Below are 24,751 nucleotides of genomic sequence, written 5' to 3'. Positions count from 1 at the left end.
TATAATGCCAAGGAAATATTATATGGAAAATATAAGACAGTTCCACAAATCAATCAGAAAAACACCAATAACCCAGGGGATAAATGGGCAAAAGAGAAGTACATTTTATAGAGCACAAATGGCAAATAAATGTATGAAAAGGTCCACAGATTCATTAGTAACCGGGGAAATGCAAATTAAGGCCACAATTAAAACCAGGGAAACAAACATTAACAAATTTGGCTCAATAGTAGAATCGGAGATGCTGTGGATCATATATTTACTTCTGGTGGGAGTATAAATTGGCCTGATCACTTAAGAAAAGTTTTTGGCATTACCCCATAAAGGAGAAGCTTTACATACCCTACTTCTTAGCAGTTCTCCTCTTAGGGTTATACCCCAGAGAAACTACTGCTCAGCAGGAGACAAAATGTTGAGAGCAGCTGTGTTCATAGAAGCAACCTTAGAAATCATTTAGAAGCAACCCTAGAAATCACCCATATATACACCAACACGAGAATACAGCCCATGTGGTATGATGTATGTATGAAAACGAACTGTAGCTGTATGCAGTAGCACGTATGAATCCTAAAACGTAATGCTGAGTGAAAAGAAAGAAGACCTTGGAGATTACATATGGTATGATACCATTTTGTAAATCTCAGAAACAAGCCCAGATCTATGTGTAGGGAAATACTACATGCTTTTCATATAAAAAGAAAAGCTAAGGTTCAGAATAATGGCTACATCTTATAACAAAATACAACAAACTGGGTGGCACAGTTCTAGCGGCTGGAAGCCCAAGGGTAAGGTGCCTGCTGATTTGGGTCCTGGTGAAATCTCTCTTCCTGCCTTCCCGCTATGACCTCACCTGGCCTTTCTTTAGTGCCCCTGCTTGAGGAGAGAAACCCCTGGTCTCTTCCTCATCTTTTCTTTTCTTTTTTGTTTTCCTTTTTTTTTTTTCTTTTCCTCTTCTTATAAGGATGCCCAGTCCTATCAGATTAGAGCCCCACCCCTAGGACTTTATTTAACCTTAATTATCTCTGTATAGGTAACAAATACAGTCACTTTGGGGGTTAGGGCTTCCACATATGAATTGGACAGGGACACAATCAATCTGTAGCAGAGAGGACTGTGGCGGGAAGAATCATATATGTAGATGCAAATTACTTGTGATATTCGAGTTGGGTGAAGAATATTTGATTTATTATGATGATTTATAACACATGTGTATTCTTTGTATATAAGAATTCTTTGTATAAAAGAATTCTTTGAAAAAACTTTACAGACATTACCCGGAGTAAGATTTTTACTGATATATCCCCTCGGGCAAGGGAAGTAAGAGAAAAAATAAACATGTGGGATTACATCAAACTAAAAGGTCTTTTTTCACAGCAAAGGAAACCACCAATAAAACAAAAAGAGATCCTACTGAATGGGAGAACATATTTGCCAATGATATATCTGATAACGGGTTAATATCGAAAATTTATAAAAAACTCACTCAACTCCAAAAAAACAAACAACCCAATTAAAAAATGGGCAGAGGACACGAAGAGACATTTTTCTAAAGAGGACATAGAGATGGCAAACAGACATGAAAAAATGCTCAACCTCACTAACCATCAGAGAAATGCAAATAAAAACCACAATGAGATACCACCTCACCCCAGTCAAGATGGCTATCATCAATAAATCAACAAACAACAAGCACTGGTGTGGATGTGGAGAAAAGGGAACCCTTGTGCACTGTTGGTGGGAATGCAGCTTGGTGCAGCCACCATGGAAAACAGTATGGAGGTATCTCAAAAATCTGAAAATGGAACTACCTTATGATCCAGCAATTCCACTCCTAGGTACTATCTGGAGATATCCAAAACTCCAATTCAAAAATCTTTATGCACTCCTATGTTTATTGCAGCACTATACACAATAGCCAAGACATGGAAACAACCAAAATGTCAATCAGTAGATAACTGGATTAAGAAACTGTGGTACATGTATACAATGGAGTATTACGCAGCCATAAAGAAGAAAGAACTCTTACCATTTGCAACAACATGGATGGACCTAGAGAACATTATGTTAAGTGAAATAAGTCAGACAGAGAAAGACAAATACCGTATGATCTCACTTATATGTGGAATCTAAAGAAAAGAATAACTGAATGAACTAATCAGAAACAGTCTCAGCGCCATAGAGGAAAAACTGAGGGTTGCTGGATGGGAGGGGGGTGGGGATAATGGGGAAGGTAAGGGGATTAGAAAACAGTCAGTAACCACAAGATGGCCACGAGGTTACGAAAGTTAATTTGGGGAATGCAATCAATAATGTTGTAAAGATTTTGTAGGGTATCCGATGGATACTTGTCTCATTAGGGAGACCACCTCAGGGATGATGTAGATGCCTGATCACTGCACTGTACACCTGAAGCTGAACAATAATGAATGCCAACTACAGTTTTATATATATGTATATATAGGGTTACAAGAAGCAGAGTACAGCATTAGGAATAGAGACAGTGGAAATGTAATGACTGAATGCAATGTCAGAGGGGTAGTGGATGGGGGGAGGGGGGTTATCACTGTGTGAGGGATATAAATGATAAATGTCTATTCCTTGATTTGTACACCTGAAACTAATAAAAATAAAAAAGAAATGTAATTAAAAAAGAATTATTTGTTATGTGTATTCTTTGTATAAAAAATTAATAAACTATAGCTGTATATGTTGATGATCCAGCTGTATATTTATGATTTGTGGGCTTTTCTATATGTATGAAAGTTTTAAAAGTAATGTTTTGGGGAAAACAGCAAAAGCAAAAGGAATACTTACATGATTGTATTTATGACAAGTTCAAAATCATGCAAAACTAAACAATATGTTATTTAAGCATACACGCATAGGTGGTAACACTAAAGAAACTCAAGAGAAGAATAAATACCAAATTCACATTTCCCCCCTGGAGGGACACCAGGTTGCTTCACAGATACTGGTGATATTCTATTTCTTATGATAGGGGAGGGAATATAGATCTTCATTTGAGCATTATTCTTTACTCTCTTTATGTATGATGTATTTATCAGGAAAAATGAAAGAAAGGAAGGAAGGAAGGGAGGGAGGGAGGGAGGAAGGAAGGAAAGAAAAAGAGTAAAGGGTAAAGAGAATTCAGGATGACAATTAAGGGAGAGAGGTTAAGGAAACAAGTCAGTTAATTATTCAAAGAGCCAACCTGTGCCTCATTCTTCCTTGGGTGTTCGATCCAGAGGGATTATCTTTTGGGTTCCTTTATTTTCTAAAATCATATAATTTCACTATTTTCATCCCATTATTATATTAGCATTAAAGGAATAGCTAAAGAACAAGGAATCACCCCTCATTCCATTAACTTATTCTTTTATCCTTATAATAGATTTATAGCATCTAGACTCACATCCATGGGTCCAGCAGGGGAGGGAGCCAGTTTTCCGCCATTCTCCGCCAGTCCACTTTTCTCTGCTTCTTCCTCACCATATCTTGCCTTGCTTCATACCTGAAAGGTTTGGCCACGGGCATTTCTGATGTGTCTCTTCTTTCTCTTTTACCTTTCTAGATAATTTAACATCCTCAGCGATTCTAGCCTGAGAGGTGCCCTTTTCCTTCCACTGAAGCCATTCTATTTCTGGCCACCAGGGGGTATCCACGGGCTCGCCAAGGGCTCAGCGCTGCCCCTTCTGGCCATTTGAGGTCCTTGGCTAATTGCGTTATCTCTGTAGAGCTATTTTTACATTTTTGTTTCTGGTTTCTACTTCAAATTTTTCCCTCTGATTTTCTCTTGTCCGAATGCACGTTCCTAAGAGGTTCTCTGAGATAACTTCTCAGTCATTCATATCTCTTTTCAAAAGCTCAGGGCAGTTCAGATTTTGTATATATGAGACAGGAGTCTGGTTATACTTCTGAACATCTTCTCTTGGGAGAAAAAAAGCTGCAGAAACAGTAGCACATTCTTTTCAATGTCTTCAATGGTGAAGAGTTGAAGAAATCCTTTGAAGATCCAAAGCTTGTCTATAAGAAGCCAAGTCTTGTCTATAAGAAGAGTGGTCACCTGGGATAATATTGTTTTGGATCCAAAATGTGGTGTGACAATAAAATAACGAGACTGATTTCCCCATGTGGCTCAGAACCCGACCTTGGGAAATCACTCCCAAATTGGAGTCCAAACTAGGATTGAGCAATGGAATAAGTGTTTTGTTTTCTAAGGTAACTACACCAGAGGGAAAAAAACTCACGTCTCATTGCTTTGTTCTCACACCTCTATCTGTGGAGAAATACTCCTTTGATTTTACTTAATGATGTGGAGGTCTTAAAGAGGACTGTGCAGGTGCTGAATCTAGTGGAACCAATGCACATAAGGGAAGAAAGGAGATTCCAGGTTGGAAATTTGAACCACTTACTACCTTGAGCTCGTGGGATTCTTATTCTAATCATGAAGCATTCTTTGGATTAGATGGACATGGATTTGAGGACAAGGTTGGTGCTTTATGAAAACTCCTAGGGCTTATGCATAGGCTGTTCTAAAAAGTAGAACTGCTGAATCATGGGGAATGCACATTTTAAATTTTAATATAGACAAATTATTCTCCCAAAAGGCTATAAAAATTTACAGTCTAAAGAAAATAAACAACAGAATTAAAAAGTAGGCAAAAATGCTAGACAGACACCTCACCAAAGAAGACATACAGATGGAAAATAAGCATATGAAAAGATGCTCCACATCGTGTGTCATTAGAGAAATGCAAATTACAGCAACGAGATTCCATTACACACCTGTTAGAATTGCTATTAGAACACTGACATCATCAAATGCTGACAAGGGTGTGGAGCAACAGGAACTCTCATTCCCTGCTGGTGGGACTGCAAAATGGTGCAGCACCTTGGAAGACAATGTGACAGTTTCTTACAAAGCAAAACATAGTCTTAGCACAAATCCAGCAATTCTGTTCTTAGGTATTTACCCAAATGAGGTGAAAACTTATGTTCACACAAAAACCTGCATATGAATGTTTATAGCAACTTTATTTATAATCGCCAAAAACTGGAAGCAAACAAGATGCCCTTTAATAGGTGAAGTGATATGCAAACAAACAGTGGCACAGCCATATAATGGAATATTATTCAGCAATAAATAGAAATGAGCCATCAAGCCACAAAAAGACATGGAGGACCCTGACGTGCATATTGCCACAGGAAAGAAACCAGACTGGAAAGGCCGTATTGTATGATTCCAACTACAGGACATTCTGGAAAAGGCAAAATTATAGAGCCAGTGGGTGCCTGGGGTTAGGCAGGGAGAAGAGGAGGAATGACTAGGTGGGACGCAGGGATTATTATTATTGGATCAGTGAAACTATTCCGTACGATACTGTATGACATGATAATGGTGGATACATGACATTAGGCATTTAGTAAAACCATAGAACCATACCGCACAAAGTGTTAATCCTAATATAAACTGTGGGCTTTAGTTAATATTAATAATAATAATGATGTATCAATATTGGTTCATCAGTTTAACAAATGTACCACACCAATGCAAGATGGTAATTATAGGGAAAACCTGGTTGGAGGAAAGGAGTATATGGGAATTCTCTGTACTTTCTGTTCAGTTTTATTGTAAATCTAAAACTGCTTTAAGAAATCAAGTTTATTAATTAAAAAAAATAATTAAAAAATTACAGACTCATCAAGAGTACATATCTCCCTTTCTGCTGTTTTTGTTTACACTGACTGGTGACAGAATTTTGACAGATGTTCAATCTAATGGAGCGAGTTTGGTCTTTTATTTTTGTTTTAATTTGCATTTCCCTGCATTCTATTCTGACTGAACATCTTTTCCAGATTGTTGGACTTTTCAAGTTCTATTATTATAAATCATCTATTCCTGTCCTTTGCCTGTTTTTCCAGTTGATTGTTGATCTTTTGATCGTGGAGTAGTGGGAGTTTAAAAATTATTTGCACATTAATTCTTTTTTTACATGCAAATGTTTTCTCACAATCTGTCATTTGTTTTTCAACTTGGATAATAGTGTCTGTTGTTTATAGAAAGTTTTAAATTTTGAAAGATTTTGGCTTGGAACATTACTTCTGGGGAGACGTGTGAGCTGAGCCAGACCTCAGATAAAGCCCATTCCCCCGGCCAGCCTTATCTTTTCTGCTCCCGATTCTCCAAGCTGAACCCAGAGCTCTCTGCTCCAGTGTGTCCATGGAGGCTCCTTTGGGGCATGTTTTGAAACTGGCGCAGCTTTATCTAACGGGATGAACCTGGTTAAAGAGATTAGCAAGATGTCTCGTGGATCCCACGTTTAATCTACAGCCTTCAGGCTGTCCCTTCTCGCTGGGGAGGGAGCTGCAGAAACGGCACGGAGGACTGGCCCCTGCGTGAGCTGCGACTCTGAGGCCCCTGCTGCCACGACTGAGTTAACGGGGGTCCCAGGCTAGGGGGGTGAACATGGGCAGCCCCCAGAGCAGCTCCCTGCAGCTTGGACTGTCCGCACCCTTCCCACGGCCCTGAGTCTTCAGGCTGTGGGCTCACGAAGGTCAGGAGTGGGAGCTGTGTGGTGGGAGGCTGCCCGGACCACACCCTGCTGGCATGGCGCTGCTGTCAGTCAAGTTTGACCAGAAGAAGCGGGTCAAGTTGGCCCAAGGGCTCTGGCTCCTGAACTGGCTCTCCGTGTTGGCTGGCATCGTCATCTTCGGCCTAGGGCTCTTCCTGAAGATTGAACTCAGGAAGAAGAGCGACGTGATGGATAATGCAGAGAGCCATCTGGTGCCCAACTCCCTGATCGGGATGGGGATGCTGGCCTGTGTCTTCCACTTTCTGGCTGGCAAGATCTGCTATGATGCCGTGGACCCTGCCAAGTATGCCAAGTGGAGGCCCTGGCTGAAGCCATACCTGGCCGTCTGCGTCCTCTTCAACACTGTGCTCTTCCTGGTGACCCTCTGCTGCTTCCTCATGCAGGGCTCGCTGGAGAGCACCCTGGCCCACGGGCTCAAGAATGGCATGAAGTATTACCGGGACACAGATACCCCTGGCAGGTGTTTCATGAAGAAGACCATCGACATGCTGCAGATTGAGTTCAAATGCTGCGGCAACAACGGCTTCAGGGACTGGTTTGAGATCCAGTGGATCAGCAATCGCTACCTGGACTTCTCCTCCAAAGAAGTCAAAGAGTGAGTGGCCACCAGTCCAGGGGCAGAGCTCATGGGGACATGGAAGCCTGGGGCCTTTTCCTCCCCTCTGGGTGCTCTCTGTGCATAACTTATTAGGGGGCACGTGAGGCTGTATTCAGTTGGATCATACGGAATTGCCAATATTCTAACGTGTTTTGACCTATAAATAGAGCAACTTCATATGGTTCAACTTAAAGTTTGGCTAAGGCGGAAGGAAGGTCTCAAGTTACATGAGCTGTCTGGATGGCAGTCCCCAGGGAGGAAGCGCCAGCCAGGCACATGGTCTGCTTCAAGCAGTAGAAGTGGGGCATTCGTACATCACATATAGTGAGACATTATTTGGCTACTTGTCTCATTCACTCAAAAGTACATGCATGGATTGGGTCCCAGAGGCTTAAATCTCCCGGTTAGTTCCTTTGTTTTCCAACCTTTGGACCCTGAGCAGCCGCTGTCAAGGTGTTTGTCTTTGCGTATGGTGAAAAGAGCCGAGGACAGGGTGGTCAGAAAGGCCAGGCCATGGGTTTGACTTATTAATTAGCTGGTGACCTTGGTAAGTCACTTGCACTCCAGGGCCGTGCTTGCCCATCTTTTAAATAAAGACACTAGAATAGATCATCTTGAAGGTCACCTCCGAGCTCTGGCATACAGCAGGTGCTCATTAAATGCCTACTGGTGTTTACTTCTTAAATCCTGATAGAGCAACATGGTACAGTGTTTCTAAAGTACTCCTGGTATGTGTAAATATACCTGAGGTGGGGTGCAGGGAGGCGTTGGTGAGAAAGAGAATCTCACCCTTTGAGCGAGCGATACCGCACATGTGTGGACTCCAGCACGCCGCTCTCCCAAGACCCACCCTCAAGGGTCTGGAGTCGTTTGGGAAAAGGCAGCCTGCCCTGAGCCAGGGCTCTCCTGCACCCCTCCTTTCTGTCCATCTCTAACCCATTCCCTGGCTGAGCACGGGTTTCAGTTGCTCATCCAGGCGGGTTTCCCTCTGAGGAAGGCTGGCGAGGCCAAAGGGACTTGCACACAGGGTGTTGGGCACCTCGGTGGCAGGCCATGGCTGAAGCCCAGACAACACCAATGAAGGCCAGAAGGCTGCCCCTCAGATGGAAGGGACATCATTGAAGGTCACTGCTGCATTTTATTTTCTGTGTGAGTGGGGATTACTGCTAGTCAAGGAGAGGCTTGTAAACCGCTCTGCCCTTCCTAGGCAACAGGTGTGCAGCGACAGCACAAGGTGGCTTGATTTACGCAAGCTGCCCCAGGAGGGTGTGAAGCCAGAGGGACAAGCAGAGTTCTTGGGGGTGGGGGCCGGGGAGGACGGATGCTGATGGTCCGACCAGCCTTTGTGAGCAGAAGAGAGGGGCTTTTCATTTTTTCCTGTCATTTTCCTTGGTTGTTTTCTGCCCAGGGTCAGCCCTTGGAGAGACCTTAAAATCTCTCTGTAATCCCCAAATGCCCTTTTGTCCCAGAGCAGAGAAATTCTCCAGGTTGCTCCACTCCCAATGGTTGGCGTATCCAAATTATCAGGCAAACGTTCAGCTTGGTCAAAAGTGCCTCAATGCTCCATACCAACTTGTTGGTATGAAACTATCCTCACTCCACTGACTTAGAAAAAAGTGTCTCAGTTACCCACAGAAAATATGGTGACAACATTAAGGGAAACAAAACCAGGAAAAGAAATTCAAGTCAGATTCTCATCCACAACGAATCAGTGGCTTTAGGTTTTTCACATTTCAGTCTAGTCTTGTGACCATTTACATCATAACATAGTGTAACCACGTATAAATGCAATCAAGTGCCTCATTTTGTAATTTAATAGTACAACACTGGCATAAATGTTCAAAACAAAACGATCATTTTTTACCCCCAGCATTATTGAGATATCATTCACAAATAACATCGCGTAAGTTTAAGGTTTGCATTGTGCTGGTTCACACATTCACCGGGGGCGCCAAAGAAATGTCTACAAGTGGACACTTTGGTCAACATTGCTGAAGCAGGAGTTCTCACTAATCAGAAATGTCTGGACGCTGATGGGAACCACTTTGAGCACTTTGTACTGTGTTTCCCTGAAAATAAGACCTAGCCAGACCATCAGCTCTAATGCGTCTTTTGGAGCAGAAATTAATATAAGACCCGGTATATATTATATTATTATATTACATTATATTATAACTTGTATTCATCTTTTGTTATCAGTATATATTGAGTGTTACAATTTTAGTAGTTTTTTCCTCTCTTAAAATGTGTCTACATTTCTTTGGCACCCTATGCATATTGCAAACTGACTACCACCATGGCACTAGCAAACACCTGCATTACAGCACATAATTACCATTGCTTTTTTGTAGTGAGAACATTTAAGATCTAGTCTCTTAGCAACTTGAAGTATATGAGACAGGACTGTTAACTACAGTTACCATGCTGTACTTTAGATCCCCAGATTTACTCATCTTATAACTGGAAGTTTGCACCCTTTGACCTACATCTTCCCTTTTCCCTCAGCCCCTGGCAACCACAGTTCTAGTCTCTGTTTCTATGCATTTGGCTTTTTTAGATTCCACATATAAGTGAAGCAGTATTTGTCTAAAAACAATCATGTTTAACGGTTGCATAATATTCCACAGAACAAATGGACACACTTATGCAGGCATTTAGGTTATTCTTATTTCCTTCTGTTATAAGTAAGACTGGAGTGGGCATGCGTGAGGCTTTTCCTTCTCTATATTTCTCTGTCTCTCTCTCCTACTTCCCTTAGGCTGAATTTCCAGAACTGGAATGTTAGAATTGAGAATTGTAGAACTTAAGTGCCTTTCTCCTTTCCGAAGCCTCCAGTGACGTCACACCCCTGTGCAGCCATGGGCACAGTCTGAGAGGGTCACCCACTGAGAGAGGACCACATCATCGTTTCCCACAAACGTTTAAATTATGATCAGTGGATAATACCTGCCAGTGAAGGGAGGCTGCCTGGGGCTGTGTCCAGAAAGCTTCCTGGGGCTGGATTTGCCTGAGGGCCAGCGCTTCTCTGTAGGTGGAAAGAAGGAACAAAGGAATGAACGAGAGGATGTGGAACGGCATTTTCCCTCTTTTCTCCAGGGATGCTAAAATTTTTCCTGTTCACAACCTGTCTGTTCCACTTAGAAGGATTATTAAGTTTACCTGACAGAACTGGCTCCCCAAAATCCTCCCCTGAAAAATAGAAAGTGTATGTATGTATGTATGTATGTATTGAGATGCTAAAGCACTGAGAAGTGGAAAGTATTTACCTTTTTCTGTCTTTTCTCAGCAGCCCCTTCTGGGCTAGGATTCTGAGGCCACAGAGGCAAAGACGCAGGGGTGCGGCCCAACAGGAGGGCAGGGCCAGGGAGCAGTGTTATCTTTCACCAAGATGTTTTTAAAAGGAATTCTCCTTTTTTCTCTCCCTACCAAATTTGAATGAGCCAGCAGAAAGCCTTGACCCTGAGGCCTCTGGGAGGCAATCCCAGGAGCAGTGAGCTGGTCAGAGGGTGGGACATCTGGAAGGAAATGCACCCGAATTCTCCATGGACGCTGGTACTGGGCGTCGGTGGTACTGGTGCCCATGACTTCTGGTCATTTCTGTAGGCTCTTCCCCTAGAGCACCTCTTTCCATTCTGGGCAATGTACACCTCGCTGGACTGGGCTAGAGACAGCTGAGGTCCTCAGCCTCCAGCATTTCCGGTCCAGCTCCCGAGAAGAGGAGGTCATTCCTGCTCCTCCCCGACCCCATTCCCAGCTCATGGCCTCAGCAAGCACGGGGAGGGGGGGGGACAGGGGGGCTGGTTTGGAGACATTTCTCAGGGGACTCTTTCAGATCAAGGACTGTTTCCTAAAGGTTCCTGAGCTAAACAATGAGATCAGGTGGGAACAATTCAAGGTTTTTACAAGAATTTACAAGCTTTTGGTCCCCCTGTCTCAGATGAGTATTAGTGTGCTGCAAAAGTAATTGTGGTTTTTGTAATTATTTTTAACCTTTTAAACCGCAATTACTTTTGCACCCACCAACCTAATAGCTTTGTGGCAGCATTTCACCTCCAGCCTGCACGTCACTATGTTGCCAGGTGATTTTGGAGGGAAAAAAGCCCTCATTTATTCTGCACAAAACCCTTCCCGGAGGGGTTGTAGTTTTTTAGGTGCTATTATCTTTATTGTTTAGATGAGAAATCTGAGCCTCAGCGAGGTAAAGGGACGTGCTTAAGACCTCACAGCGGGTAGATGGGGTAGATTTTTAAAAACCCAGCTTTATTGAGATATAATTCACATAACATACAACTCACCCATTTAAAGGGGACGATTCGACAGTTTCTGGTTGTCTTCGCAGAGTTGTGCAACCAATACCGCCGTCAATTTTAGAACATTTCCATCACTTCGCAGACAAACCCTGCAGCCTTCAGCTTTCACTCCCCAGCTTCCCAGGGCCAGTCTACTTTCTGTCTCTATAGCCTTCTCTGCTCTGGACGTCTCATTTGAGTGGAATCACAGAATATCTGTCCTTTCGTGTCTGGCTTCTTTCACTCAGCATAATGTTTTCAGAGTCCATCCGTGTTGCAGCCTGTGTCAGAACTTCGTTACTGTTTAGGTCTGAATAACATCCTAATGTGTGGAGGGCCAGGTGTTAATTCTGTTCCTTCCACTCTGCTGCGTCTGCTTCCCAGTGACGTTATTTACAGGGCATCCTGTACCGATCCAGGGGGAAACAAATCTTTCTTGACAGACTGAAACCTGAAATTCTCCAGACTCTCTGGGAGGCCGGGGGAGGGCAGTGCCTCATCCTTCTCCCTCTTCCTGTCCTTCTCTGTCTCTTCTTCGCTTCCTCCTCCAGAGGGACAGTAGGTATGGGCAGAGATGATGCTGCCTCAAAAAACATCTGTGGATTTTGACTGGATTCCAGCACTTCTGGGCCAGGGTCTCAGATATTCACAAGGTGGCCCCACAAAACCCAGGAGCAGGCCCCCTGTGGCCTGTGGCAACCTTTCGTATCTGTGTTTACCTTCTCCCTCCCTCCCTAGCCTGGTGGTCCTGGGGAGAGGTTAGTGGAGGTCATCCTGTTATAACTGGAGGCCTGCAGTGGGAGGAGCCCAGTCCAGGAATCCCCAGTGACTCAGTCTTCAGAGCAAGGTTTCGGAGATAGATTTGTAGTTCTCAACCAGTGCTTTTATTCTTTGCATTTTCAACTTTGATTACAGAAAATTTCAAGCGTTCATCAAAGTAAAGAGATTCCCATGTACCCACCCACCTTCAACAAATGTAAACATTTTGCTTCTCTTGTTTCATCAAAGCAAATCTTGGGTATTGTGTCCCTTTACTTGTAAATACTTTAGGAGGTATTTCTAACAGATAAGGAAAGTTGGTTATTTTGCTGTTTTGTTTTTAATATACGCACAATATTCTTTGCATTGAATACTGCAAATTTAACATTAATATCATCTAATACCCCATCTATGTTCAATTGTCTCTAATTGTCTCAAAATGTCTTTCCCAGTTGGTTTGTTCAATTCAGGATCTAAACTGAGCCCACACTTTGCACTTGGTTGCTTGGTCTCCTCAGTCTCTTCCTCTGTACCTTTTTCATGCCATGTGTGTCTTGGAGAAACTGGGCCATTTTGTCCTGCCGAATTCCCTTCATTCTGGAGTTGCAGCACATGGTGTCATCTAACTTGTTTTTCTGTCCCTTGTATTCCCTGAAAGCCAATAGTTAGTGCTAGGGTGTGAGTGGATTCTGGTTTGGTTTTGGCAAGAACACCTCCAAGTGTGCTGCTCTGGGCATCTCACGGCACCACACCAGGAGGGACATGAGGTCTTCAGCCTGTCTATAACAACTCCTTCAATGTTTTCCTGTTTTCAGGATAAGCAGAGCTTCAGTGTCTTGGGGTAAGAGGCAGAATATGAAGGAGCTCAGATGCACCGGGAACTGTCAGCCAGGAAGGCCTAGCCTGGGGCCCTCAGACTGAGGGAGAAGTTGACACCAAACTGTCTCACTTTACCATCCTGCCAGTGAACCCATAGACTATAGGCACCTGTTCACTCTTCCTGAATAATTTATAGACATCTCAAGAAGTCTAGACATTGGCTAAAGTTCCCTGAGGGCAGGGCTGTGTCTCCCCTCAGACTGGGGCCCTAGGACAGGGCTGTGTCTCCCCTCAGACTGGGGCCCGAGGACAGGGCTGTGTCTCCCCTCAGACTGGGGCCCGAGGACAGGGCTGTGTCTCCCCTCAGACTGCGGCCCCTGAGGGCAGGGCTGTGTCTCCCTCTTCCTAAGTCCTCCCTCACCATCTATAGAACTTCATACCCAGTGACTACTCAAAAAAGAAATCTTTAAAGAAATACCAGCACTGCCCTTGCTGTATACCAGGCACTCTGTGTATTTTACCCCATTTAATGTCCACCATAGCCCCGTCAGGTACTTATCCTGTCACTTCTCAGATAAGAAAACTGAGGCTCACAGAGGTCAAGCAAGTTGCTAAGGTTCCACGGGGGTCACGCAGCTGGGGGTTGACTCCTCAGTTATACTCCTGCCTCCCTCCCCGGGCCTGCTCATTTCCATATGGCTTTCTTTATTAATTTATTGATTCACTGACTAAATTATGTGGTTTTTCCAGGAAAACTCTGATGTGATGATCTTCCTGAGTCATATGTGGTTTGGCCATGGGAGAGTGGGCTAGAGCACAGGCCTTACGTTAATGAAGACCCTTACAAGCCCTGGTGAGCCCTGAGCAGAGCGAGATTTGCAGCCTGGGAAATACTCTGATATAAATAGGCAGCTCACCACCTAAGGAGCTCCCTCCCCTCTGCCTGGCTTTGTCTTAAGAGGGTGAGTGGGGCCTTAATCTGTGGTTGGAATCAGGGCAAGCACTGGGTAAACCAGATGATGCTTCTGGGGGCGGGGGAGAAGATGAGTTCCAGAGGTGTGACCCCAAGAGGTCCCAGGCTGGGGGCCCAGGAAAGGCCACCCGCAGGCTGACCTGGGCCCTGTCCTGAGGGAGTTCCTAGTCTGAGGGACACAGCCCTGCCCTCAGAGACCGCCAGTGGGGGAGGGGAGTGTCAGAGGTGAGGTGGGGAGATGGAGGCTGCCCAGAGGCCAGCCTGCAAATTAAACGCAGCCCCGAGCCTCTGCTGGCATCAGCTCACACCCCTGCAGGCCTGGCCTCCACTTCAGAGACACACGTAGCATGTGTGAGCAGGTCTGCAGGCTTTGCCCAGCTTAGGGACAGCTGGAGAGTGCATAAGGAGGGACAATGGTGGATAGGACAGAGCTGCTGCTGGGACAGGAAAAAGGAGCGAACTCACACTTTCCCAGGGAGTTTAACTGAAAGAGCCAGCAGGCGGGAAGTTTCTGAGAAACACTGAGGAGACTGAAAGGAGGAGAGGCCAACTGCTGTGGGCCACTTCCTGTGTGGCTTTGGGTGAGGCCTTGCTCTGCTCTGGGCCCCACTTCCTCCTCTGCAGAACAATCTGGTGGTTTGCAAGGTCCCACCCAGATCGCCTTCAGGGGAGCAGCCAACCTTCTCTGAGGGCCTGGGCCAAGTGCATGCTTTGCATTGTCTCATTTAAACCCCACCACTGCCAAGAGGGGGATGTGGTTAACCCCACCTCACCAGGGTTCAGAGAGATGCATCAAATGCAGATCACAAATGTGAATCTGCTCACAAATGAAGATTTGGGACTCTCTTTCCACAGGGAGATTGGGGATGGCCCAGGTGGGACACTGTGCCTGTTAGGAAAAGGGACAAACAGCATTTGAGTTTGGAAACCCCCAGGCTTGAGGAGGACATGTTGGGATTGGTCTTGGGGAGGGAGGCTGCTGCCTGTGCAGGCATGCTGGGGCCTCCGGTTGCTCAAGAAGGGGGTGGTTTGCACTTATGGCGCAGTCAGCCGGGCTTGAGCAAAAGCGTCAGTAGCAGCCGATTCTCACTGTCCCCACTGAGGGCTTGTGGTGAGCCCTTTTCTCACACAAGGCACTCACAGCTTCTTCTCCACAGTTGGCAAAGCCCATGCCACCCACATACAAGTGACTGTTCCCCAGCAATGTGGTGTGGTATGTCCTACTGTCACAGCTGCTCCCTGAGAGCACACAGAGCGCACGAAGCCTCTTGCTCGGCACCCGCCCCGCGCTGGCCCATGAAGGGCTTACCAGACGCCAGGCGCTCTTCTAAGCCTTTTTACCTGTCCTCCTCCATCTGCTCCTCACGTCAGCTCCACTTTACAGATGAGGAAGCTGAGGCCCACAGAGGTGAGGGAACTTGTCCAGAGGGGTGACCTGGGAGTAAACCCTGGTAGTCCTGCTCTTCTCACCTGCATTGCTGTGCCCCCAGGGCCACCTGCTCCTTGAGCACTGGGTCTTGTCCATGAAGCAGCAGCCAGGGACTGCAGGGCGTATGGAAATATGGTCACCACAACCCAGGCAAGGATTGTTCGGGGATCAAGGAGGCTGCATTGTGCAGAGCCTTGCGGAAGTTTTAATCATACTGGACAGCAAAGGACAGTTCACTGAAAAGGAACCAAAATGCATCTGTTTCTTTTTTTTTTTTTTTTATAGTCTCAAGTTTTATTAAGTAAAAAACTGGAATGTTTCATGAATTTGCATGTCATCCTTGCGCAGGGGCCATGCCAATCTTCTCTGCATTGTTCCAATTTTGGTGTATGTGCTGCTGAAGCGAGCACCACAGATGGCTCTTAAACATATTGAAAGATGTTCAACATCACTCGTAATGAGAAAAATGGAAATTAAAACAACCCCGAGATACTGTTTTTCATCTACCAGGTTTCATCTGTCTATCATCTATCAAACCTGTGTGGGTGTAGCTGTGGGGGCCAGGCTCTCTCACATGTGGCTCGTGGGGTGTGCTTGTACAGCTCTGAGGAGAATCCGGAAGGGACCTGGTAGACAGATGGGCCAGCCCTTGATGCAGGAATGCCTCTTCTAGGAATGTACCCTTCTAGATAGATCCACAACATGCAACATGTCCCGCATCCGTGTTTGCATTAACAGGAGCCTGGGAAACCCCAAAGGTCCATCATGCGGAAGTGGATAGCACCCCACGGGCCATCTGCACCCCATGTGGGGATACCATGCAGCTCATTGAAAACCTGAGAACACTCCCCATTGACAGATATAAAAAAATCTCTAAGATACTGCTAAGGGAAAAAGGAATGGCTAAAAAAAAAAAAAGAAAAGAAACTCAGGAAGAAAAAGATTTGTAGAGTTTGTGCATGTTTGTCCAGGCATGAAGGCTCCCTGGAAGGACAGACAGCCGGCCACAGTAGGGGACTTGGCGGCCCAGGACAAGAATGAGTGGGAGACTTGTCTTAAAGGGGTTTTATTTAGACGCTAAACATGGACAACTTTTTTAAGAGTATGATTATCATTTCAACATTGTTGAAAACAATTTGTATTTTTCTTTTAAAGATTTTATTGGGGAAGGGGAACAGGACTTCATTGGGGAACAGTATGTACTTCCAGGACTTTTTTCCAAGTCAAGTTGTTGTCCTTTCAATCTTAGTTGTGGAGGGTGCCGTTCAGCTTCAAGTTGTTGTCTTTTCAATCTTAGTTGTGGAGGGTGCAGCTCAGCTCTAGGTCCAGTTGCCAATGCTAGTTGCAGGGGGCACACCCCACCATCCCTTGTGGGAGTTGAACCGGCAACCTTGTGGTTGAGAGGACCCACTCCAACCAACTGAGCCATCCAGGAGCCCAGTGGCAGCTCAGCTCAAGGTGCTGTGTTCAATCTTAGTTGCAGGGGGCGCTGCCCACCATCCCTTGCGGGACTCGAGGATTCGAACTGGCAACCTTGTTGTTGAGAGCCCACTGGCCCATGTGGGAATCGAACAGGCAGCCTTCGCAGTTAGGAGCATGGAGCTCTAACTGCCTGAGCCACCAAGCTGGCCCCAACAATTTGTATTTTAAACAATTACAGGCTTTCTATTCTTGTGTTGTAAAAGTCTGTTGATAGTTTATGGATTGCACTGTTCGTGAGCAACTTAAAAAACACCTTTTTACTCAAGATAACATGCCTACAGTCAAGTGTGCAAGTTCTAAGTGTGCTGCTCGATGGATTCTGACACATAAAGACCCCTGGGTAACCTAGCTCTGGTCAGGTAAACATCCTTAGCCTGCCTGATGGGGAGGGGAGAACTTTCGCTGTGAAGATGTCTGCCCCTTTTGAATTCTGAACCCACACGAATGTATGGTGTGCGCTAACCAACCATACACATTAATAGAAAGATGCAGAAGTTACGAGGGCTGCATCCTTCAGGTGAGTAAGGAGCTCCCACCTGGCTGGGGGCAGAGTTCAGCACGGATAGTGAGCAAGCCAATGCCTGTCTCACCCCTGCTCCTGCACAGGCCCGGGGCCAGAGCAGGCCTTCTGGAAACATCGATTGAGCAGAACTGATTTGGCCAGAGGGGGTCTTGGTGCCCCGTGACCTGAAAGGGAGAGGTGAGGTTGGAGAGGGGCCTGGGGACTAAGGGCTGTTGGTCGTGAATGCCAGGCAGAGCCTTGTCCACGGTCACTGCCTGTCCTGTGGCTCTTCCTACCAGCCTGCCATGGTTCCGAGAAATCGTCGCAGCACACAGAGAAGTTGGTCACCTCTAGATGCCCTATGTACTTGCTTCTTGGTTTGTCATCTATCTCAACTCTCTAGAACATGAGTCCAGGAAGGTAGAGGCACTGGCTCTCTAGGGTCAGCGATGCTTCTTCAGTGCCCACCCAGCACAGGGGCCTGCACATAGTGAGTGCACAGCGAGGACCTACTGAGCGGGCCAACGAACGAATGGATGAATATTCTAGCTTTTCAGAGGTGGGGGTTGGGGGGAACTGGCGCCAGGTAGGAAGTCCGCGAAGCCCCTCGCAAGCTGTCCGTTTCTCCCCAGTCGCATCAAGAGCAACGTGGACGGGCGGTACCTGGTGGACAGCGTCCCCTTCAGCTGCTGCAACCCCAGCTCGCCGCGGCCCTGCATCCAGTACCAGCTCACCAACAACTCGGCGCACTACAGCTACGACCACCAGACGGAGGAGCTCAACCTGTGGCTGCGAGGCTGCAGGGCGGCCCTGCTGAGCTATTACAGCCGCCTCATGAACTCCATGGGCGCCGCCACGCTCCTCGTCTGCCTCTGTGAGGTAGGCCCAGGCCGGGGGGGCGGAGGGGAGCCACGCGCTGCATTTGGATTGAATGCGGTGGAGCCGAGCCCGGAGCACATGGCTCCCTTCTCGGACCCAGACCTCTGCCGAGCTGTGGCTCAGGCGAGCCTGCACTTGAACCTCAGCACCTCCACTTTTGTTTCTTTGTTTCTATCTTAGCACTTAAAAATCATTTACTGAGGTGAAATTCACAGAACATAAAATTCACCATTTTACGTTCACAATAGTGTACAACCACCCCCTCTGTCTAGTTCCCAAACACTTCCATCACCCCCAAAGAAAACCTGCTACCCATTGAGCAGCCACTCCCCATCACCCCCTTCCCCTGGCCCCTGGCAGCCTCCAAACTAGGTCTGTCCTTGTGGATTTACCTATTCCGCCAATTTCCTATCAATGGAATCGTATCATAGGTGACCTTTTGTGTCTGGCTTCTTTCACTTTTCATGTTTTGGAGGTTCATCCTGTGCCCCCCCTTTTTGAGTCTGAGGGCTTAGAAAATTATTTAACCTCTCTCTGTTACGTAGGGCTCACAACACTTCACGCTGGGACCGTTGGGAGGCAACAGGAGATCATAGGTATGGGTGCTCAGTAACTGTGAGCTGTTAGGATCTGTGCTTCTGTCAAGAGGTCGGTCACCATTTATTTGCCCATTATGCCAGTTATTTGTGGCTTCATCTTATCTCAGCTGTAAGGCCGAATTCCTCTCTGTACCTACAGAGCTTGGAATGCAGCAAGCCCTCAGTGAATGCGCTGAATTCATTCATTTATGGAAGAGAGAGCTGGCAAACCTACCTTGTGCTGGGCGCTGTCCTGGGTGCTGAACGGGAGAGCATGTGAGTGAATGGTAGACCAAGGTGGCACAGCGGGTGACTCCGGCTCCTGCTCTGAGCTGACAGCGGAAGATCCAGACGTACAAAATCAGAAAGGTTAGGTGGGGAAACTTTTTCCAACAGAAAAGACTGACTGAAAGGTTCCTTTAAGTGAATGCCATGGAAATTCTCACGCAGCTGTGCCCTCAGCTGAGATACACCACTTCCAACTCACCGCATCACACTAGAGGGACTGTACTTCCTGGAGGTGAGGCGGGGTGGGAGGGCTTCTTTTAATGTTGAGGCAAACACAAGCACATTCATGGACATTTATTTGTCACTGACTCCTTGAGGCAATCTTGGGAATGAGTGGGTAGAATCAGGAAACAAGGTTACCGCGAGGAGGTTGGAAGGGTGTGTCCCCAGAAGGGGAACAGAAGTCAGTGGGAAGATGGAGTTCCACTGGCTGCCTCTCAGTTTACCCATCTTTCTAGGAATATAGGTACCGCGTAAGACGAGAACCAGCTCACCGTGAACAGGGAGCTTGAATGCCCCTGAGTTTTACTCGAGGCCCTTCATGGGCAGAGCTCTGTGATGGGCATTAGGGTGGCTGAGATAGAATTCTGCCCTGGACCTTGCCCTCCCGGGCTTCACAATGCAGTTAGGAGATGACACCTAACTCATGAGCCTAAGGGAGGACCAAGTGCAACACTCATAGAGCAGCAGGAACGGATCACAGTGTGTGGGCGCACATCAGGGGGGACTTCCAGGAGGAGGTGAGTTTTTCCAGTGTAAAAATCTTAAACTTTCAATTGGTAATAACAAAAACCTAAAACTCTTAGTAGTTACTGTTATCATCTACTACCATAATTATAAAATGCCCCCAGAGCATCCAATCTACAGAGGTTTACTGAGGCCCTACAACCACCCAGTGCTGTTCTAGGGGCTGGGATATGGGGTGAACAAGATGGATCATGGTCACCCCTGCCCTCAGGGGGCGGATGTTCTCCATTCACAGGCCTAGTCCTCTCACAGAGTTTGCTCTACCACAAAAGGAGAAGTATAAGAGGGCAAACCAGGCATGTGTGTAGAAACAAGGAACTAACATGATACATTATTAGAAAAGTAAAAACAATACTTACCACACTGACTAATAACTGATTACAGCTAACACTTCTGTTCATACTTACTGTGTACCAGGTGCCACGTTCTACACATACTAAAGAGTCATCCACACACATGAAGCAGGCGACACTTCACCTGAAAATCTGCAAGCCAGATGAGTAAACTGAGGTTGCCCTGTCACGTGGCTCGCTGAGTGCCAGGGCTAGGATTTGAACCCGGGCCGTCTGGCACCAGAGTCTGCCTCAGTGACTGCCAGTGCACACATCTAAGCAGTCACCCACTCATCCCCACACTACTCGAGATAAAGGAGAGGAAACCACATAGCATAGTTTGCAGAAAAGGAGGTTACTTTTAAATTCTGTCCAGCAAATAGTGACTGAACACCCAATATGTGCCAAGCAACATGCTAGGAATTGGGCGGGGAGAGAGGGCACAGGGCGAAGGAGCCCAGGATAGGAGAGACCTGAGAGGAAACGGGGAGGGAGAATGAGGAATAGAGGCTCAGTGAGGGCTGGAGCTGAATTAACAGGTGAAAAGCGGAGGGGAACAATGTTCTAGACAGAGAAAACCGCAAATGGTAAAGACGGGAAGAGAAAGGCTGGAGTGAGGGTGGGATCCAAAGCAGCCCAGGGAGGCTGGAAAGGGAGGAGAATGGCTGGGAGGTGAGGCTGAGTGGAGGCAGGTGTCCTGAGTGCCCAGGACAGGCTGGGGTGGGCAGGCTCTCACCAACCCACACTCACCAGAGCCCATCTCATTTGAAGGATCCTCGCGATGAATAGGCCGGTGGCTCCCATGGTTTCCGAACAGCCCCAACCCCCAGCTACTTCTCTCAGATGTCCTCTAAGTCTCCTCTCATCCGCCCGGCTAGGTGACCATGACGATTGGGCTGCGCTACCTGCACACGGCACTGGAAGGCGTGTCCAACCCCGAAGACCCTGAGTGCGAAAGTGAGGGCTGGCTGCTGGAAAAGAGCGTGCCGGAGACCTGGAAGGCCTTTCTGGAGAGCTTGAAAAAGCTGGGCAAGAGTAACCAGGTGGAAGCAGAGGGTGCAGATGCCGGCCAGGCCCCAGAGGCTGGCTGATGGCCCCCGGGGCCCCCTCCCCTCATGAACACTGAGAAGTAGTGTACTCTAAGAGAGGTGGATACCCCCCTCATCCAATCCGAATCTCCCAAGGAGGGCGGCCATCTACAGAGACTCTTCTTGATGGTGGGACTGTAAGTTTCGGGTCCCTAAAAGCATTTAGCAAACATTCTTGAATGACTGATTCAAAATGTGAGTGAAGGAGTCCCCACAGGCCCATTGTCCTAGGATATACCCTCATGGTGGACTCAGGAGTTCTCTCAGGGATGATTCTGCCCACAACCCATCTCTTCACGGCACCCGAATTCGGTTCCACCCTGAGGCTACTGGCCACGCCTGAGGGCTGCTCCCCTTTGATGTGTTTGCCATTATGAGCTCCAAGTCGCTTCATTCTATATCTACAGCGCCACTAGATGCATAAAAAGCATGGGAATCTGAAAAAAAATGTACTGGTCATGCTGTCATTTTTCTTTTTTAAATGCCAAGATGGACAGGTTAGCCATTTTATTTGTTCAGTGGCGGAAGGTGGGGGACAGTTATACTCTTCTAAGAGTAATGAACTCTCCAAAGCACTGAGGGCCCAAAAAAATTCTCCAATTATGGGGCAAGAGAACTCAGGCAGAGGATTATTTCCCCTCAGCAAAAATGCAGTTAAAGGCCTGCTTTTGTGTCACATGCCCTCACTTAGTCAGGAGTGAGCCATGGGCTGAGGAAGTCAAGTTGTTGGCATGTTTCAGCAACACCCCACCCAGAAAGGGCTGGGTGACCTCCTTTGGTGTGTCTGTGGAAGGAAGCTCTGGGTTAGATGGCTGCCCTTCTTTGGAAGAGAGCAACTCCTGTGTAGGAGTCCACCCTTTGGAGACCAGGCCTCCCCTGCTGGTGGGGTACCCACACAGGTGGCCGTGACGGCCTCCATGGGCAGCACCAATTGTCTACAGTGGAGGGTGGGGTCCTCTGGGAGCTTCCTTCTGTTTCTTTTCCCAGGTATCCATCCTTCAAAGCAGTATTTCTGGAATGTCTCTGCATTAAGGAAGATCATTTGAGACAGACTATCTTCCTGAGCTAGCAACTGCAAGAGAAGTTTTCAGTTCCTTCAGGAAAAAGAGAAAGGAAGCTTTTTCTGTCAAAGGAGAGAATGATTTCATTGCCGTCCTGCGTTTTCAGTGGACAAAATACTTCTGGTGCTGCCTGGGGTATGTTCTGGGTCTCTAATTCTCCCACGCTTAAGACCAGATAAAAGATGTTTGGACACTGAGAGACTTTGGTCCCAGATTTGACTTCTGAGTCTCCTTGAAACCAAGGAAGGATCCACATTGAAGGAGTCTGCTGTCTCTTCCGAGGGTACTGGAACCTTTGTCTCTCTCAGGAGTGCCGAGAACCATGAAAAGGCTGCTCTGGGCCCAGATGTTACTATGCTGTCAACAGCTGTACAATAGACATTAAATTTATATTGTATGAAAATCACTTTTGTGTATTGTATGAAAATGCTGTCTTAGCCTATTCAACAGTATGTATCACAGGACCCCTAACTCTAGCTAACAGTTTCTGACAAAACAAAACGCGACCCTATAAGGAAGCACTGTAAATGATCAGGGCAGCTGTGTTTCAGCAGCATGGGAATTACCTCTCCCACTCTCGCTCTCTCTTATCTTTAAGAACAGTGACCAAGTAATCTCAACATTTGCTCCCGTTTGGGCCAGGGCTGAATTTATCTAACATTTGAATACATGGAATCTTCATTTAGTAATTTAAGCAAAAATTCCAAACCCCCTTTTTTTCCCCTGATCTGGTCAAAATGTAATTATTTCCACAAAGAGGAAAATGAGTCTCTATGGGGCCAGGTTCTAGAGCAGATGTAGGCAACCTCAGAATCTGAGAGCTGGTGGGAGGACCAAAGGCAAACTGACCCTCCAATAAATGTCACCAGTTGGTTCAGAGCCACCTTGGTGAGCTGCTGTTTTAATAGGTCTTCTCAGGGAGCCAGGCAGTCGCCAGAGAAAGTTGGCCCCTCTCTTCTGGTCGCCTGCCAGTGCCCTGTAAGGCTGGCGCTAGGCTCTTCCTTGTGTCTAACCTGTCTTTCCTTGGACCAGTGCATTTCACTTCACCCAAGGTACTCAGCCAGTTTCCAAAGTCCTGCCAGCCTCGCCCTGGGGAAGGGTGAGAGGTAAAGGCTGTTCTTCAGGACTTGTATTTTTAAGACTCCACAGTGAAGGAGGAAGTTTTATTCCTAACATTAAGGGAGACGGGTGTCCTAGAATTTGTGGCCTCAGCTCATGAACCCACAGCCCTAGCTTGCAACTTTCAAGACCGGGACTGAGCCACTGGCAAGTAAACCCCCAAGTAACCTCAATACGGGTCAGGAAGATTAGGGGCTCGCTCTGCACACGGCCCTGTGCCTCCTTGTCTGGCAACCTGTAATGCTAGGCCAGCAGGTTTGCAGCTCAGCCAGGAATTGAGGGTTTGGGGTGGGGGTGGGGGGTGACCAAGACAATTAGGGCCTCTGACCTGCTACTGGATAAGATGGCTCCTGACGACAGCGCAGCCAGCCAGCGCCGTGTTAGTAACAGGAATGTGGGGGAATACTCTGGAAATCCAGGGAGAGAGAGGATGCCTTCCCAGTCCTCAGGGGACTTGAGATTGGCTTGAAGGGAGGATACGTTGGTCCTTAACTCCTGATGGCACTGTACCTTGTCCTCCAGAGGACAAGTATACACAGGAAAACTCTTAGCTATTGTTTACCCAAGGGAAATGAAAACATAGGTCCACACAAAAAATCCTGCACATGAATGTTTATAGTGGCTTTATTCATAATCATCAAAAGTTGCCCAAATGTCCTTTACCTGACGACTGCCTAAGTATCACCTGCTGATGCAAACACAAGCTAGACGAGTGTGTGTGGCTATTTCACATAAATTCATCTGCTGTATGTGGACAATGGACTAGGGCTCAGCAACCAAAAGGATGACTCTCAAATGGCTTCTCAGTGAGAGAAGCCAGACTCAAAAGGCTACATAAGAGATCTGATACATTTATGGAACATTCTGGAAAAGGCAAGACAAGGACAGAAAAAACATTAGTGGGTGCTAGAGGTTAGGATGGGGAAGGTGACACAAAGGGGTGAGAGAACTTCTTGGGGTGATGGAACTATTCTGTTTCTTGATTGTGGTGGCTGTTAAACAACCTTATGCATTTGTCAAAATGTAGGAAACTGTCCACTAAAAAGGGTATATTTTATCCAGGAATTGGGGTGCAAGGGGGAAGGGGTTATTGTAAAATAAACCTCAGAAAACCTGACTTAAAAATTAAGAGTAGAGACAGAGGTAGGAGTGTATCAGAGGGCGTAATGAGTCCTGGAACTGATGACATTAGAACAGGGAGAGGACGCTGGAAGC

The 24,751-nt window shown here is 46.7% G+C and overlaps 1 protein-coding gene and 1 non-coding gene across 2 annotated transcripts; one reads left to right on the top strand and one right to left on the bottom strand.

Moving 5' to 3' along the window:
- The first annotated feature begins 6,365 nt into the window (after nt 1-6,365).
- PRPH2 (peripherin 2) lies at nt 6,366-22,785 on the top strand. Its single transcript, XM_019738335.2, has 3 exons — nt 6,366-7,188; nt 18,077-18,323; nt 21,147-22,785. The coding sequence occupies exons 1-3, from the start codon at nt 6,608-6,610 to the stop codon at nt 21,357-21,359; spliced, it is 1,041 nt and encodes a 346-aa protein (XP_019593894.2). The 5' UTR covers nt 6,366-6,607; the 3' UTR covers nt 21,360-22,785.
- LOC141572034 (U6 spliceosomal RNA) lies at nt 15,764-15,870 on the bottom strand. Its single transcript, XR_012497045.1, has one exon. It is a non-coding gene; the product is annotated as a U6 spliceosomal RNA (small nuclear RNA).
- Nucleotides 22,786-24,751: the final 1,966 nt, after the last annotated feature.

The sequence above is a fragment of the Rhinolophus sinicus genome, linkage group LG05 (genome assembly GCF_036562045.2).
Source record: "Rhinolophus sinicus isolate RSC01 linkage group LG05, ASM3656204v1, whole genome shotgun sequence".
Lineage (NCBI taxonomy): Eukaryota > Metazoa > Chordata > Mammalia > Chiroptera > Rhinolophidae > Rhinolophus > Rhinolophus sinicus.
The sequence above is the reverse complement of the archived record's forward strand: the minus strand, read 5'-3'. Positions and strand labels throughout refer to the sequence as shown.